At 53.6% G+C, this 12,654-nt stretch overlaps 2 protein-coding genes across 2 annotated transcripts in view; one reads left to right on the top strand and one right to left on the bottom strand.

The window, feature by feature from the left end:
• LOC309350850 (uncharacterized protein) overlaps positions 1–7,625 on the bottom strand; it is a 29,623-nt gene extending 21,998 nt beyond the window's left edge. Inside the window, exon 1 of the mRNA XM_081878147.1 lies at positions 7,206–7,625. Within this exon, the coding sequence (XP_081734273.1) occupies positions 7,206–7,622 (417 nt within the window). The 5' untranslated portion in view covers positions 7,623–7,625. The remainder of the gene's footprint in view (positions 1–7,205) is intronic.
• FEZF1 (FEZ family zinc finger 1) lies at positions 7,621–11,557 on the top strand (the record flags this gene model as incomplete). Its single annotated transcript, XM_081878020.1, has 4 exons — positions 7,621–8,526; positions 8,692–8,826; positions 9,640–9,772; positions 11,168–11,557. 4 exons carry the CDS (start codon positions 7,621–7,623, stop codon positions 11,473–11,475), a joined length of 1,482 nt encoding a protein of 493 aa, XP_081734146.1. The 3' UTR covers positions 11,476–11,557.
• Between the last annotated feature and the right edge of the window lie 1,097 nt (positions 11,558–12,654).

Here is a 12,654-nt window from a genome sequence, read left to right as displayed (position 1 = left end):
AAGCGCCCGAGGAAAGATGTCTTTTGCAGGCTCTGTGGTCCGGCTTGGTTAGCAGGTGGTTCGTGAGGGGCTGGGTTTCCAAAAGCGCAGCAATCGCTGCATCGGCTCTGTTTAGTTTGCCTTTCAATCCTCTCTGGGTTTCAGAGCCTTTTGCGAACGCGCGTCCGGCGACCTGGGCCTGACAGCCGTTGATGCGCTCCGAAGGCGCGCCTGGATCAACCGGGGCAGGTGAAACCGTGTCAAAAGCGCAGACCTCTCTCCCGCAGCTGGATCGGAGTAACAGGGCCGGCGGTTCACTGTGGACTCTCACACGTTCTGCAGGGGGGGGGGAATACACACACACACACACTCTCTCTCTTACTTATTTGCAACAGCGGGATTACTTTTACCTTTATTCTAGAACTCAGATGCAAGTGCGTAAATTCAGCTCGCCTTTCACAATCAGATACACATATTTTAGCGCACGCAGCGCTGGGTTTTGGTGTTTTTCTTGGGGGTTTTTTGTTTTTGTTTTTTTGCTGCTGCTTTTGATAGGACTTATTTTTCACCATACACTTCCACAGGGGAGCAATTCTTTCCCTGAGCTGGACAGATGGAGTTCAGGTGCAGCGTTCAGGCTTGCCAATTTCCTCTTTGACGTGGACGCGGCAGACTAGACGTGCGTTTCTGCTGCCTTTTGACTTTGAGAGAAGGCGAAGGCGTCTATTTCTTGCTTTGGTGGAACTGGCTTTCCAAAGGGGGGGGGACAATAAATACCCAGCCACCCACCTCACCACTCCTCTGTCTCGCTGAGAGGCTGGGAACCTTGCAGAAAGTTTCCTCTTGCTGCCATAGCCCAAGGTTATTGTGTGGAAGATTAGAATTGGGCACGGGCATCCGGAATTTATTTTTATTTCTGGGAGGGGGCAAAGTAAATACTTCATACAAACAGCTAAAAGTTTCTCCCTAAACAAATGAGAATAGGGCCTTGCCCATTTGCCTCACATCTCGGGTTCTACAAATCCTAGAAACGTCCTTTATTTCAGGCATAGGCAAACTCGGCCCTCCAGATGTTTTGGGACTACAACTCCCATCACCCCTGACCACTGGTCCTGTTAGCTAGGGATGATGGGAGTTGTAGTCCCAAAACATCTGGAGGACCGAGTTTGCCTATGCCTGCTCTATTTTAATAGTTTTTATTGACTGCATTTCTATCCCACCTTTCCTCGAGGGGGCGTACAGGATTCTCCCGCTCTCCACAACAACCCTTTGTGGTAGGTTAGGCTGAGACACTGGCCCAAGGTCACCCAGTGAGCTTCCTGGCGAGTAGGAATTTGAACCCTGCTCTCCCAGGCGCTCTAACCACTATCCGCGCTGTCTTTAGGGGGGGGGAATGCCCCCACCAAGTGGGAAAAGGCGGTTATGCGATCCTTCACCAGAAGCGTAGATGTCAAGTTCAGGTTACCCCCTTGGAAGACGAGGTCTCGCCCACACCCTAGGCAGAAAGCGGCCCTTCCGACTCGACGGGGCGCGCTCCTTCGGATTCCCAGCTGCCCGCGATGGGAAGCGGCGCGAAGCTCGTGCCTTTGGTGATATTGGCGATCTAATCGCCTCTGGGTTCAGATATTGCCCTGAGGTTGCGATGCGTTTGCCTGCTAATGAAAAGCCCAGAGGGAGAGGGCTTCGACCACAAGTAAACGTAAGTGAGCAAGAAAAGCAGGAGAGAGAGAGAGAGAGCGTAAAGCGAGACGCAACTTCCGTGTAACCATGCAACAAGAGAATGTTAGTTCTGGCCGGGTGAGACCCGTTGTGCTCACTGGGGCTTATTTCGGAGTCAATCTGGCTGGACTCGGTCTGCATGTGGAGCGCAGATAAAGCTGCTTTCCTCTTCTCTCCCCCTCTAGGTTACATAAGATACGTAATTTAGAAAGGCGCAGGGGGGCGGATAACAAAGGCTGTATTTGGGTGTGTTGAAGGGCTGGGAGTTCAATTCAGTTCTAGTACTCAGAACGAATTCCGACGTTCAGGCTTCTTTCATTCAAAGTCAGGGGTTCCCAGACCTTTCTGCCCCACCAACCACTTGAAAATTGCTGGGGGGTCTTGACCATAGGCGCCGAGTCCATGGGGCCTGAGGGGGCCGAGCCCCCTCAAAAATTCGTTTGGGGGGGCTCTGCCCCCCCCAATAATTTAAGAAAAACAAAGCCACCCCGATCTAGAGAGGGGGTGGGGTTGCGGGCTCTCGACCCATCAACAATCTCGCGGGGCTGGCGTCAGCCCCGCGAGAAGCGGGGATTCCCCCTAGCTCATTAATATTCACCGCCCAGGGCGGCAGCCAATCGGCTGCCACAAAGGCCGGGCCCTCACAGGTTCACTTAAGGTCGGGGCCCCTTTCGTTCCCCCAGCAGCAGCGGTTTGGAGGTCTTGGCCCCCCCCCCAATATTTTTTATAAGTCGGTATGGGCCCCGCCCCCCCAATATTTTTTATAAGTCGGCGCCCCTGGTCTTGACGGACCTTTCTGCCTGTTGTAGCAGCCGCGGCAATGCGCTCTGTTACATGCTGTGCGATTTTGCATTGTCCGTGCTTCTTCAGTTTCTTATACACTGCAGATAATTGTAGACTCCAAACTGTAATACAATAAAATGCAATACTGTCTTCGCCCCTAAATTCACAGGCATGTCCTGAGTGAAGCTTGTCTCGTGTTCCAATGGTAGGTTGCCATATTTCAAAAAGTAAAATTCTTGAGCTTCTTTAAGGAAACCACCGACATTGTTGAGCTTTTATTTTTGGGAACAAACAAAAAAATAGTGATATTATGCCTTTGAAGCTGCTTGCGCTGTTTTTTCCATCGGGATTTTCCTGATATTTTGCCAATTCGGCAAAATTTTCCCCTGACGCCATTTTTACACCCGAAAACTAGGACATCTCAGGAATTTTCCTGAGGTATGGCAAGCCTAGCCAATGGCTACAGTTTGGGAACCTCTGTTAAGTGTATGTCTTTTGCACCAAACTCCACTTGGTGGATCTGGGCAGTTCTAGCTTTCTGTTTTAAAATAAAAAAAGTAGATCGCTTTAGTCTGAAATCATCCCTTCCGCCTCCTAAAAGATTCGCTTTAACACGGGCCCATCTGCACTAGACATTTAAAGCATTATCATACAGCTTTAAACTGCTACGGCTTCCCCGCAAGAATTCTGGGAATTGTAGTTCGTTAAGGGTGCTGAAAGTTGTGCGGCAGTCCCCTCCCAGAACTACCCAGTCCCCTCCCAGAACCTCCCAGAATTTCCTGGGAAGAGGGATGTTAAAGCACCCTGGGAAACTGGAATAGGAGTCTCCTGAGTGACAACTCTCAGCATGCTTAAGGAACTAGAGTTCCAAGGATTTTTCGTGGGAAACTTTGATTGTTTAGAGGGGTATGATACTGATTTAAATGTCTAGTGCAGGTGGGGCCTGAATTATTCTCTCCCTGAAAGGGGGAGGGTTTTTCTGCGACCTTAAGCACCCCTGGCCTAGGCTTCAGGTCTTCCTCCCTCGTTTCTTCCTTCCCTTGGAAGAAGATTTGGGAGTTCGCCTGATTTGCCTGCCCAGGAGAAGCGACCCGCTCCTGGTTTGAGCTTGGGTAGAAAGCACATTGCCAAGCAATCCTTCTCTGGGCCTTTTCTGGTAGAATCTGGCGCTACGTTTCTCTCCGGATTCTCTAGCAAAACTGTAAGGATAGATGTTACTGGTGGTGACCGGGACGCTCTTTAAAACGTCTTCACTGATGAGTCAGACTCATTTGCTTCCTCAAGACTCTGGGCAATGGGCACGTACTTCGAGATACAGTAAAGAGCCGGCTTTAGGATAAGAGAGCAAACGGATTGACTGGTGAGCGAGCGCGCAGCAGTCCGGCAGACGTTTTTTTCCGAGGAAACAAGCTTAAGATGGAAACGTTTTATAGTTGTGGTGCCTTGAAAAACCAAAGCCGTTTCTCCGATGCAGAAAGCTGCGATTCTTTAGGTTGAGAGCCAACCGGGCTGGACATGATGGGCCTGAACTTCTACACAAACTTGCCTACGATCCAGCTGCAATTCTATACTGCCAAGCTCTTACGGAACGCAAGAGGATTTCGTTTTCAATCAACCAGCTTAGGATGACCAAGGGTGACTGGACTTCTGCACACTCGCGCAGATCGATCTTACGCCCTTATAGTCCCATCTGCTTCCAGGAGGGTCTTCCTCCCAAGTTTATGCATTTAGGGCTGTTGCCTAACTTTGGAGAGTTTCAAGGGCAGAAGTGCTTCGGAGAAGCATTCCGAAGTAACGCTGCATTGTAGCATGAATTCGGCTTGGAAAGGGAGATCTTTTCCCTTCCAGGTGACACTTTCCATTTCAGCCTAGTCTGTTCTCTTTACTCACTGGCTCTTTCTCTCACACACTCTTTCTTTTCACTGTAAAACCAGAATCCGGCGCTAGATTGCCCAAACTCCTCCTCAGTCCGGCGTTGTCTTAAAGGCAGAGCCAGTAATTGCCGCTTTGGGACCCGGTTTCCTACGCTCCAGCGACGACGCGGTGTGTCGTTTCGCCTCCTCCCAAACACATGTCAGAGAAAAGTCGATCTCAGAAAGACCAGGAGCAAGCCAGCTGTTGGGGCGCTAAGGAAGCGAAAGCTTCGCCTGAAATAGTTCCCAGACGAGGGTTGGAGCGCAGGAGGCGAGGGACCGAATCCATCCCCTTTAAAATTCGACGGCGGGGGATTGATGGAGGGCGCGGCGCGGTGCCCCAGAAGTAAATGGGGAGCCGGGCAGATAATATATTTTTATTAAATAATAAACAGATAAATATAATAGGAGGGAGATAAGTGACCAAAATGTTTCCTTGTCGCCCAGGTGAGCCGGTTCACCTTCACGCTGAAACCAGCCTGGTTTGCCCCCTCGCGCCACAACTGCGCCCCTTTGGCGTCTGCCTCGGGGGTCGAGGGAAGGGAACCTGAGCTTCCCTTGGGGGAGAGAACTTTTGCGCCAACCCATCTGCTGTGGGGAAGGGATCCCAGGGAGAAAAACCCCACCTCCCCGCTGGAAGGGAGTAAATCCAGGACTCATTGGGCGTCGGGGGGGGGGGGAGGGCTTGCCGCGTCTGTTAGATCTGCACGGTCTTTCGACGGATCCTAGCTGACGCGGAGCTGCCCGCGAGTGCAGTTAAAAGTTAGGGAGGGGGATTCTGCTGTGATGTATTTAAGAGGCCAGCCTGACGATGGTGGTTGCGTGTATTCTAGTTGTGGGGATGGAATGAGGAGGGGGCGAACCATGTGCGCCCCCTCGAGCTCCTTGACGACAAAGGGTGGGGTAAGCATGCAGTAAAGGAAGGAAGGAATACATAGAATTATTATCCCAAATGTCCTTAAAAGAGAAGGACCCGGAAAGAGCTTTCCGGCATTTCTCCTGTGGGGCACGGGACCAGCCATTCGCGGTGGGCATGGGACGGGTATGTGGAAAGGAAAGAAATATTCCAAGCCTCTCTAGTCCCACTTGAGTTACAAAGCTTAATGCGTCGCGATCGTTTTTGGAGCGTTTGTAATATAGGTTGGTGGTTTGCTTGTTTTTGTTTGTTTGTTTTGTCCAGTACAATCTGTGGGTGTTTTCTTTTTCTTAATTCTTTCCTTTGTGCTGAGGATTCTGTGAAGCTATTAGGAAACATTGGATTTAATACACACGCCAAACCCGCATTCTGCTGCCCGTTTGCATCCTCTCGGAGGAGGAAATCCTGGCCCGCGCCTTCGCCGGCCTGTTTACATAGCCCTTGGCCCCGGGGACCGAAAGAGAGATTTGTCGTTAATTAGTGGATCATCTGAAAGCGGAGAGGCTCCAAACTAATTTGCCCCGAAACGGCCCTGTAATAGCCCTGCAATTCACTTCCTTGGGCTCCTTCCAGATTTGAAGGGTGGAGGGTGTCTTCCGACGGCAAAGCCTCGCTCGCTCCCGCCATTCAGCCGGAGCTGGCTACGTTTAGCAACTCACAAGCGAGAGAACCGGGATCTGTTTCTCTTTTAAACCTAAGAGAATGCGCATGGTTTCTGTTTGGTTGATGAAACTGGTTTAAAGCTAAACGCTAGTTTGTTCCCGGAGCTCTGAAAAGTACCAAAAGCTCCGAAAGGTTCCTTTGAAGGAACAAGCAGCCTCTAGAAAGCAGGTTGGACTGAAAGCCCAGTCTGAGGTGAGGTGGGGGAAATGACTCCAGAAATTCCCTTACTCGCTGGGTGAGCAATCTGGAGCCATCAAAATCGACGGCGGTGGGGGAACCACCTCTTCCTCGTTGATTTCAATGTGATCTCTCACTGTAGCCTCCCGAGTTCTCGCTGGGAGAGCTGACCTCTGGTTTTCGCGCTGGGCATTTTGCCGTCTGTCTCTCCCCACCCCCAATTTGCAGTGGTTGGGGTCGCCCTTGCTTGAATAGCTATTGAAAGTTTGGTCTTGGGCGAGGCCATCATCCTCAATGCTCCGGAAACCTGGGTCTCCCCGACGGCTTCCTCCTTTGCATCCGGCTTGCCCGTCTACACTGGGACGCCCCGTCTAACACCCGCTCGGAGCTACAGCCGCCGCCGACAGCCCCGCGCTTTTCCTCGGGAAAGCGAAGCGTTTTTGTTTCTTGGAAAGGGCGGCGCGTTTGTCAAAAGGCCAGGCGTCCAAAGGACTACCTCCGAAGTGGCACCGAGGAAGGAGGGAAGGGAGGGAGGGAGGAAAGAAGGAGCAGACCCGGGGCAGAAGCAGAGCAGCCAAGACGCGCGCCCAGGTGCGCAGCGCGGGGATGTCGGCCTGGGCTGAAACTGACAAGCAGGCAGCGCAACTACCCCTCCTTTGTCCGAGAGAAGCCCATCGCTGTGGCCCCCCAATTTCCCTGATTTAGAGGTCACGCCGCGAATTGTCTTTCCTTTTATGATTATAAAGGAAAAGATGATGTCATTTAAAGGCAAACAAGACCATTGATCTGGAGGCCTCTGAAGCCTGTGTAAGGTAAGGAGACTGGGAATAATAGGAGGAGAGAGGAGAAGGAGGGGGAGACCCAGAGGCGGAGGGGGAGGAGAGACCCACCTCCTTCCCTCTGGGCGGGGGGAGGAGGCGGAGGAGCATCGGGCGCCAATGGAAAGTAGCCTCCTGATCTTGGGAGCGGGGAGGGAAGGGGGTTCCACTTTCCTCCCCCCCCCCCTTCTCCTCCTAATGCCTGTTGGAAGCGAATTGAGCAATTATCTAGTTTACCTTCTCCTCTTGGAAGTTAACGATTGGCGGGATCGTGGCTGCTGCTATTGACCCAACACTTTCCATTGAGAGAGAAAACGAGGGAGAGAGGCGAGGAGGAGCAGACAGGGGCGACCGTCCCCCGCCAAAGGCGCGCAGAGGCGGCGATGGGCCGGCACGAGTCCGTCGGGATGCGCAGGCTGGTGCCGCCGCCGGCCGTCGAGATGGAGAGGCAGCTGTCGGCGGTTCTGGAGGCGGTCCAGACGGCGAGCGAAACGGCGAGGGCGGCAGCGGCGGTGGGCTTGGTGTGGGCATCGGAGGACGAGGCGTCGCGGGTGGCAGCAGCCGCGCGGGGCTCCGTCGGCTCGGCTCAGTGAGCGGGCTGCGGAGGGGCAAAGGCAGCTGGAGAGGCGCCCAGGCAAGCGAGCGGCCAACCATGAACAATAGCGGCCAGCCGCCACAGCAGCAGCACCCCCCGACGGCTGCCAAGAGCCTGGCTGCTCCTCGAGCCAACATGTTGAGTGCCTCCAAGCCTTTGGCATTCTCCATCGAGCGCATCATGGCCCGGACGGCCCCGGAGCCAAAAGCCCTGCCGCTGCTGCCCCACTTCTTGCAAGGAGGGGGTCCCAAAAGCGCCGAGCAGCACGTCAAGCCGCAGCATCAACAGGCGGAGGCGGCGCTCAGCCTGGCATCTTCCATCCCTTGCATGATACCTTTCGTGCCGCTGGCCTACGAGCCCTTAGCCAAGGCGGGCTCGGAGTCCAGGAAGCCCCCGATGGACCCACCGCTGCCACCCTCCCCCTCTTCTTCCTCGTCGGCGGCGTCTTTGAGCTGTGCGCTGAGCCTCAAGCCGCCGTCGGGGGACCTGCAGCCGCTGCAGCAGCACTACAAGCTTGTCCGGCCCCGCGTGGTCAACCATTCCTCCTTCCACGCCCTGGGCACCCTGGGCTACTTCAGCCGCGCCACCGAGCCGCCGCAACCGCCGCCGCCGCCTTCGGGCCTCAGCCTCCACCCGGTGGCGTCCTACTTCCTAGGCTCGCCGCTGCACGCCTCCTCTCCCGCCGCCTTGCACGCCCCGACGGCGCCCAAGGCCTACCTGGCGGAGAGGAACAAGCTGCACGTGTTGCAGCCCGGCCCCGACAAATACCCGACGCCGGCCTTCAAGGATTTGGCGCACGCCCAGCTGCACAGCGCGGCAGCCGCCGCCGCCGCAGCAGCTGCCGCCGCCGCCGCGCACCTTCTGGCCACCGACAAGCTGCCCTTCAAGAACGTCGGGGCGGACTTCAGCCGCGGCTCGCCCAGCGCCAAGCCCAAAGTCTTCACCTGCGAGGTCTGCGGCAAGGCAAGTGCTGCATCCGGCCCCTTTCCCAAATCCGATCCGCCAAGGCGGCCGTCGAGGCTGCTGTTTGCTGCGGCTGCTGCGCTGGCTTTCTCGTGCACCCTTTCTAATCGCGTTTCTTGTCTCTTTCTGCTTTCACTTTCTGACCCCTCCCCTTCCCCCTTCAAGGTCTTCAACGCGCACTACAACCTCACGCGCCACATGCCGGTGCACACGGGAGCCCGACCCTTTGTCTGCAAGGTCTGCGGCAAAGGCTTTCGCCAGGCCAGCACACTCTGTCGCCACAAGATCATCCACACCCAGGTACCGACCGCGCCGTCGCTTGCTAGTTCGCTCTCCCTCCGCTCTGCGCCCCGCAAACGCGCGGATTTCCCGACCGCCTGTACAAAGCCAGCAGCCACGCGCGGCTCCCACCCGACGGCTCCGCGCCGTGGCTCTGCAAGCCTCCTCCCTTCCCGTCCCTGGTCCATCGAACTGGCCAGCATCTGCCTCTCGCTGTCTGAGTTAGATTGTTCTGCCTCCTCGACGTGCGGAATGTTTGTCTTCTGGAGGCAGTAACTGGAAAGCGAGCTGTTCGTGTGTGTGTGTGTGAGAGAGAGGGGGGGGCAGGCGTGGGGGGGGGAGAAATACTAGGTTTTTTTCTTTCCCACCTCCCCAACAATAGTGCTTCGGAAATGTCCCCTAGACAGCCACCTCTCCACATTCCCCTGCTCTCCCTTTTCCCCACTTTTCCGTCGGCTGTTTATTTCACTAGGGCCACCATCCTAAAATACGCTTCCTCGGAAGTAAGCCCGACTAAACTCACATCCCACCAAGCGCGATTAGGCTCCGGGTTCCAGCTTCGGTGTCCTCCCTCCCCGCAACCCCGCGCGAGTCTCCAATAGACTTGAGGGGCGCTCGCTGCCAGAGTTTAAACTTTACAGGACGAGGCCCTCTCGGGTAGCAAAGGAAGCTGATCTTCTTTCCAAGCGAAAACAGCACCTTCCTCCCCAGTTCTTGCTGTCCTGGGGGGGGGGGAGAGCCAGGATTGTGCCCCGCTTGGAGTGAAGCTGCAAAACGGACTGGCTTTTGATTGCGTTTGTCTCTCCTTAAAATTAAATAAAAATAAAAATACAGGAGAAGCCTCATAAATGCAACCAGTGCGGGAAAGCGTTTAACCGGAGCTCCACGCTGAACACGCATACGCGGATCCACGCGGGCTACAAACCTTTCGTCTGCGAGTTTTGCGGGAAAGGGTTTCACCAAAAAGGTATGACACTGCATTCGATGGCGTCGTTGTTGTTTCAGCGCGCGCGCGCGCGCACCCTTTTCTCCTCCCGTATCCGATGCTCAAAACGAATATGCTAAAAAAAATTTAAAAACGGATATCAAACGCATATTTTTTAAGCGTGTCTAAAATGTTACGCCTGCATTATTGTTTGTGTGAGCTCGGAGAGTTATGTTGCGGGAAGGAGGATCCCCGATGTTATAGAAAACCAGGAGCAAAAGATAAATATAGAGAGATATCTATTTAGCCTCTCCAATTGTTGTTTTTCTCGAATGGCCACTTCTGTTTAATTGGGGTGAGGGGCGAAGCATTAGTGTGGATTTAAAAAGGCGAGAACGATTGCAATTATTATTGTGAGGATAACTGGGATTAACAACTTAGTTTGTGCAGGTTTATGCGGAAATAAGTGCCGCTGATTTCCGTGGGCTTGCTTAGAAATAAGGCCGCAATTTCCTGAATCCAGTGGGACTTACTTGTGAGGTGGCCTGTATAATATTGAAACCCAAGGCAGCGATGTCTTGCACTCTTACCTGGGAGTAAACCCAGTTGAGCTCGACGGCACTTATTTCCAAATAAACGAACTATAGGCTTGCAAGTGTTAACCGGAGTCTTATAAGAGTAAACTCCGAATATTCTGCGCGGTTCTGTTTGTAGATGCAAATTGCAAAAAGAAAACCAGGATCCACAACGCACCGCTTCGGATTAAGATGGTTCCGCTTTGCAGAGGTGCATGGAATTAACATTCCCATCTTAAATATTTATTTGGGAAGAAAATCTTTAAAAATAAAAATCGTAGATTTTGTTTAGTACCGCATTGTGGATTATTCCAGTCCTAATTTAATCCACCCTAAAGCGGTTTGATTTCGCTGGCTAACGATTTTATTTTATTTTGGATGAGGGAGAAGAAGAGGAAAGGGATTTAAACCGCTTTATTATTTGGAGTACCCCGGTTCCTGAAAGTCACTCTGGAAGTCAGTTCACGGAATTTTGTCCAAATAAGCAGCGTTTTGGATCTGGGCACACAAATCGGCTAACCAGGAGCGTCCCAAGATTTCAGTTTCGTTGGATTTTGGTGTCTGTGTGTTTGAGTGTGTGGTTTTTCGTTCGATTGCTTGTTTCGTTCTTGTTTTTAAGGAGAAAAACTTAAAAGAATTTGAATTCTTTCGACGGAATGGACTCCGGAATGCCAAGCGAAGATATTAACCCGAGCTAGTTTTGTGTTGTTTTGTTTGTTTGTTTGTTTGAAGCGGGGCTTGTGGGTGTGGGTGTGCGCGCGCGCTTAGGCTGTGTGTGCTTGGGGGACGGGAGAGGGTCTCCCCACGTGCATCACTGAGCGCCTTGCCCTGTTGTTTGTGTCCCCCCCCCTCCATCAAATAGGAAACTACAAGAACCACAAACTGACGCACAGCGGCGAGAAGCAGTTTAAGTGCAATATCTGCAACAAAGCCTTCCACCAGGTGTACAACTTAACTTTCCACATGCACACCCACAACGACACCAAGCCCTTCACCTGCCCCACCTGCGGCAAAGGCTTCTGCAGGAACTTTGACCTCAAGAAGCACGTCCGCAAACTGCACGACACCAACGGCAGCGGCGGCTCCAGCTTGGCTCCCTTGCGAAGCGCCGTCGAGCCAGAACTGCAGCCGCAGCCGCAGCCGCCGTCAATGCTGCTTCACCGCCCGTGAGGCGCGCCGCCGCCGCCGCCCGCCCTTCTTCTGCATGCACTTCGACGGCGGTCCGCGCTTCTCCCTCGCTCCCTCCAGAGAAAGCCGTCGGGTTTTTCTTCCCCTCTGGGACTGCTGGAGAAAGATAGAGAGACAAGGAAATTGCTTTTGGTTGTTGTTTTTTCTCTGCCCCCGACAGTCGGGGAAAGAAAGACTTGCGTCTCCCCGCCTGAGCCGGGGAGCTGGTTTTGAGAAAACCAGGACTAATGAAACGTTACTTCGGGCGTATATTTATTGAAAAAGCTGGGTCGAGACCCGGCCGGGAAGTCTGCCTAGAGTTGCCAGGTGCTCACCTCCAAGAGGGGTGCGGGGAAGAGACCCCCTTTTGCTATGAAAATCCCCTGTCCTTTTTTGAAAAGGTCCCTTCCTTTTAAAGGACTTCCATTCGCTCTAGAATTTCTTGCAGCGCCCAATTGGTGTCTCTTGTGTGTGAGAGAGTGTGAGAGAGATTTTAAAGCGTCCCCCCCCACATCTCAGAAACTCTGGGGTGTCCCTTGCTCAAAGGGGTCCTTCTAAGTACCCTGCCCCACAGAAAACAGAGGGGGGGCTCCCTTTTTCAAATGCCACCTTCGACGTGTGCCATTTCAAACGTCGGCGCGGCCGGCGCTTTATTCAGCGGCTGTTAAGTCCCGGGTATTTAAATGCAGGATTCCCTACCTAAGGTTATCCAAATATATATTAAAAGCTCGGGTTCAGCAACCAGTGGCAAGGGTTTTCTAGCTGAAGGGACGCTGACTTACGTCGAAGGCCCTCCTGTCCTTGTCGCAAGGCCCCAGTCCCACCCATCTGCAGTGCCCCGGGAGCGCGACTGACCTTTCTTGGGAAGAGATCTGCGTCCTTTCAAGGGGCTCTCCCCCTTGCAAAAAGTCGCCTTCCCGCCCCGGTGCAGAAAACGGAACCGGCGTCTCTTTAAAGTTCAGCTGTGGCTCTGCACTGCAAGGACGGCCCCTCGACGGTCCGGAAAGTGTCACCCCAGCTCAGCTCCAGGGTCGTGTGTGTCACCTTACTTCAGAGTGTGGCTCGCCTAACTGTGTGCGTGTATGAGAGAGAGAGAGCGACGCCTTTTAAAATATAGCAGACCCCTCCAGTCCCTCCTTTGGCAGGGAAGGTCTCCTCCTTGAAGGGATGCGTCCCCAAGAC

Source organism: Podarcis erhardii (genome assembly GCF_964252035.2).
Source record: "Podarcis erhardii genome assembly, chromosome: 10".
Classification (NCBI taxonomy): domain Eukaryota; kingdom Metazoa; phylum Chordata; class Lepidosauria; order Squamata; family Lacertidae; genus Podarcis; species Podarcis erhardii.
Note: the sequence above shows the minus strand (reverse complement) of the source record. Positions and strands in the feature narration are given on the sequence as shown.